The 4,819-nt window shown below is 52.5% G+C and overlaps 1 protein-coding gene across 1 annotated transcript in view; it reads left to right on the forward strand.

Moving 5' to 3' along the window:
* Positions 1–2,855: 2,855 nt before the first annotated feature.
* Positions 2,856–4,819, forward strand: part of LOC116519400 (carboxyl-terminal PDZ ligand of neuronal nitric oxide synthase protein-like) — a 17,253-nt gene continuing 15,289 nt past the window's right edge. The window contains exon 1 of the mRNA XM_032233253.1: positions 2,856–3,150. Coding sequence (XP_032089144.1) covers positions 3,040–3,150 — 111 coding nt within the window. The 5' untranslated portion in view covers positions 2,856–3,039. The remainder of the gene's footprint in view (positions 3,151–4,819) is intronic.

The raw sequence follows: 4,819 nt of genomic DNA on the forward strand, positions 1-4,819 counted from the left end.
TTGGGCCTTGGACCCATCACACTGAACCACACACTCACCTCTGCAGGCAACAGGGTTTAGGGCAGTGTTTCTCAACCTTGGCAACTTGAAGGTGTCCGGACTTCAACTCCCAGAATTCCCCAGCCAGCGAATGCTGGCTGGGGAATTCTGGGAGTTGAAGTCCGGACACCTTCAAGTTGCCAAGGTTGAGAAACACTGGTTTAGGCGCTTCTACTTGCACACCGGAGGGAGGGAGAAATTCAATTCACCAATAAAGATATTCCCACCATCCCTGTGAATTATCTGCCAACCAAGGACAGGAGCCGGGAAGACCTGTAGATGGTGCTGCAGCAGCAACCAGACACCCAAACGGCTGGGCCTTCCCCAGCTCTCTCTGTTCCCTCCCTCGCCTTCCAATAATTGACAAGGAGGGTCACGCCGGAACCCGGAAAAGCCTTTACGGCAGGGAAGAAGCAGGGCCTTGTTTTGCCCGGGGGAAACCAGGATCAGCCTGGAGGGAGGGCAAAAGAGAGAAACTGGCCTTTCCTCTAAGCTGCCTTCACCCAGCTTCCCCAGGTCAGTTCAAGAGTCCACAGCTGTGTTTGCACAACAAGCGTGATTAGTGGTAAAGGTGCAAATTCCACGCCTGGCTTAATTCCGAAAGCAGGTTAATTGTGTCTTGCAAAGGCCGCCCCTGATAGTTTTGTGTCGGCATTGTATCTAAAGGTAAAGGTTCCCCTCGCACATATGTGCTAGTCGTTCCCGACTCTAGGGGGCAGTGCTCATCTCTGCTTCAAAGCCGAAGAGCCAGCGCTGTCCGAAGACGTCTCCGTGGTCATGTGGCCGGCATGACTCAACTCCCGAAGGCGCACGGAAACGCTGTTCCCTTCCCACCAAAGGTGGCTCCTATTTTTCTACTTGCATTTTTGACGTCCTTTCGGACTGCTAAGTTGGCAGAAGCTGGGACAAGTCAACGGGAGCTCACTCCGTTGCGCGGCGCTGGGGATTCGAACTGCTGAACTTTTAAGTCTAACTAAACTAGACTAGACACATTTAGTCTCACACCTGTAGAAAACATAAACAACATGTGATGTATTTTAAATTATAGGTCATTATAAATTATAAGCCAGGATATTATACTTCCTGGGATGGTTATGCAGGCTCAAGAGACCCACAATTAAAGCAAAAATGCTTGGATGGGAAAACAACAACAACAACCTTCTCTGGTCAAGACAATTTTCACTTCCAAGGGCTAAAATGAAAAGGGGGAAAATGTTAGTTTCCGCGCAAAATTGGTCTGGGTGTTTCTTGGCTCCCCAGGACTGAGCTACAAGTAAGTGGTCCAAGAGGGGAAATTTCTAGCAGAATTGTGAGGGCGTTTTCAGGCCCCCTTTTCATCAGTGAGGCCCCCCCAGGAAGGAGTTGAGAAACGAGAGGAGGAAACAACAGGAAAGAGGAATGCAACTTCTGGTCAGAGGGGTTGAGGTCTATGACACAATCAACCACAAAGTGACAAACACTCTCCGGAGGGATGTGCAAACTCGGGAGCTCAGTTTTTGGTATTACGACAAATACGTTTAACGGGGAAGCCTGGGTGAGGGGCTTCTGGATACACAGTCTGGGTTCATTCCTGGGGGAAAGCGATGACAGGATGAGCTCTGAGGCCCCCAACATGGGGGGTGGGTGGTATTAAGGGGGGGGGACTTACTTTTGACTTCCTATCCTGACAGAAAAGGCTTCTTGTCTGAAAAAAATTGCAAATTTTGTGATTGTTAGTTGTGACCCCATGGACCACGTTCCTCCAGGCCTTCCTGTCCTCTCCCATCCTCTGGAGCCCATTGAAGCTCACGCCAGCTGCTTCGGTGACTCCATCCAGCCACCTCCTTCTCTGCCGTCCCCTTCTTCTTCTTCTGCCCTCCATCCTTCCCAGCATGAGGCTCTTCTCCAAGGAGTCCTTCTTCCTTCTCATCAGGTGGCCAAAGTACTTGAGTTTCCTCTTCAGGATCCGACCTTCTAAAGAGCAGCCAGGGCGGATCTCCTCTAGGACTGACCGGTTGGATGGCCTTGCAGTCCAAGGGACTCAATGCAGGAGTCTTCTTCTCCAGCCCCAGAGTTCAAAGGCCTCCATTCTTTGGCCCTCAGCCGTCCTTATGGTCCAACTTTCACGCCATCCATTGCAACTGGGAAAACCACATCCTTGACTAGACGCCTGGGGAAAACCTTTTTAAAAAAAGTAAAATTAAAAGAAACTTGCTGCTGGGGAAGAAAGTAAGGCAAATCTAGACGGCATCCTAAGAAGCAGAGACGCCTTTTTGTTGGCAGGGTGACGTCTCTGCTTCTTAGGATGCCATCTAGATTTGCCATACTTTCTTCCCCAGGAGCAAGCTTCTTTTAATTTTATTTTTTTTAAAAAAGTTTTTCCCCATCTCTTATAATGCCCTGATTCTTCCTTCTCTTTAATTGCCAAACATTAATCTGATCATTTCTGCACAGTCTGTTTTTTTTAAATTACCCCTCCCTCTAAGGGAATTTTTTTCAATTTTCCAATGGAAATTTTAACTGTAATTTTGAGCTGCTTTTAAAACATTTCACTGAAAAAAAAATCACTGTAAGAGGCAAAGAGTGGGGGAGAAAGGATGTACCCCAGAAAGGTCATGGGGGGGAGGCTGAGATCTTGCTCGCCCCCCCTAGTTCTCCTTGAGCCCCCCAGCCAGGGTGGGGCGACGACCCCCTGAGCTGGTACCTTGGACAGCGCCGCGCCCCGGGGTCTCCGCACTGGCGCAAAGGGGCGCCCCCAGCGCCTTCCCGGGGTCCGCCCGCTTCTCCCCCTTCCCGCCTCGCTCCGCCCCGACGTGGCGCATCACACGGGCGGCCCCCGGGAGGAGCCACGGCTGCCTGGCTCGCCCTGTCTCCTGGCCGGCCGAGCGCCGCGCTCCTAGCACAGCCCGCCGCTGCCGGGGCGCGCGGGAACGGCAGAGCGGCTGGCCGGGCAGGGCAGAGCCGGGGCGGCGATGCGCTGGCGCCGAGCAAGCCCTGGGGAGCCCCGTCCGCCGCCTCAAGATGCCTGGGAAGCTCCAGAACCGCTACAACCTGGTGGACGACGCGGCCGACGCGCGGCTCCCGCTGCACAACGAGGAAGCCTTCCAGCACGGCATCCACTTCCAGGCCAAGGTGAGCGGCGGGCATCGGGGAGGGCATCCCGCCTGGGCAGCCGAAGGGCCGTGGCGCCCCCTGCCCCGCCTGCCACCGCCCGGCTCCTTCCCGGCCGCGCCTGGATCATCCCGCCGGCACAGCTCCGTCCACTCCGAGTCCCGGCAGCCGGGAACCAACGGAGGGGAGCTCCAGCCTCAGGGCACCGTCTCTCGGGCCGCGGCCAGCTAACCTGGCACTTAGCTGGATCCGCCTGCGGGCAGCTAGCCGGCCGGCTGCGTCTGGCGAAAGCCGGGTGAGGAGGGGGCAGAGTTGCTTGGTCACTGCTGCGTGGGGGACTCCTGATGCGACGGAAAGGCAGCGTTTGGAATGGCGCCTCTCTGAATGAGAGGAAGAGGAGGGGAAGAAGAAAGAGGGAAGGAGAGGAGGGTGGAAGGGAGAGAAAGAGAAGGAGGGGAGGGTGGAAGGGGAAGAGTAGGAGAAAGGGAAGAAGGAAGGGGAAGGAGAGGAGGAAGGAAGTAGAGAAGGGAGGTAGGGAGAAAAGAAAGGGGAAATAAGGTGGTGTTACAACAAGTGGAAAGGATGGTAAATAAAGCAACCCAAACTGTATATTACAACCTATTAAATGGAATAATAAAATGTATAAGATGTGAAGAAGAACAACAATTATGTGAATGTATACTTAAAATGGTATGTAATAAAAAATAAAAAAAATTGGAAAGAAAGAAAGAAAGAAAGAAAGAAAGAAAGAAAGAAAGCGAGCCTCTCTCTGCAGCCACAGTCTACCCTCTGGGCATCAGGTGTGCAATGAAGACTTCTCTAGCAGCCACTTCCCTCCGGGCTTCCATGCCTAGGCGTGGCAAAAAACCCACCCCCACGATGAGTTGGTCAGATTGCCACATTCCTCCCTCCCCTCCTTATCTCGCCCTTCCCAGGAGGAGGATGCATAAGGGCAAAAAGCTGGCAAAAACCTGGTTAAGGGGCCCCACCCACCCACCCCTGGACTAGCCAATGCTGGTCTTCCTCCCCTGGGGTGGAGCCAAGAAATTTTAGGGACCAGGAAGGGGGCAGAAAAAACCAAACAGGTCCACCCCATAGGCTTGGTGGGGCTTTGCATAAACTGGTTTGTCCTGCTGGATGCTTTTTAAAACCATTATTTTAATGTCCTTAGATTTCAGAGTTTAAATGAGTTGGACAGTTTCCCACAGAATTAATTAGCAGCCTAAATGGGAGGGGAAGCCGCCTCCTCCCCCCACCTCACCTCACCTTGCAAAATTGACCTCTTTCCCTTATTTGCTGCATGGGGAGGTCAGCTGCCCTCGATCTGGACACCTACACGGCTCCCTGGCTGAAAAAAAATGTGGAGGCTTCCTGTTGGCACAGATCTCTTCGCCAGCTCAAATGGAAAGGGAGTGGATTCTCTGATGAGAAAAACCTGCAAAAATTAAACACCGCAGAATCTAGATTTGTATCCAGTGAGGAGATTTAAGCATATCCATATATAGGAAAATTGCTCCAGCAACATTCAGACAGCAGTTTTGCACAAAAGCCAAAATATCAGGTTCTTTTTTTGCTGATTTCAGCATCATCCCCACCAGTTGCTGTAGTGGGTCAGGATGGGCACAATTTGGAATCGCCAAGATTTCCTCTTCGTGGGTGGGGTGGGGGGACAGAATTTCTGTGGCCAGCT

The sequence above is a fragment of the Thamnophis elegans genome, chromosome 16 (genome assembly GCF_009769535.1).
Source record: "Thamnophis elegans isolate rThaEle1 chromosome 16, rThaEle1.pri, whole genome shotgun sequence".
NCBI lineage: Eukaryota > Metazoa > Chordata > Lepidosauria > Squamata > Colubridae > Thamnophis > Thamnophis elegans.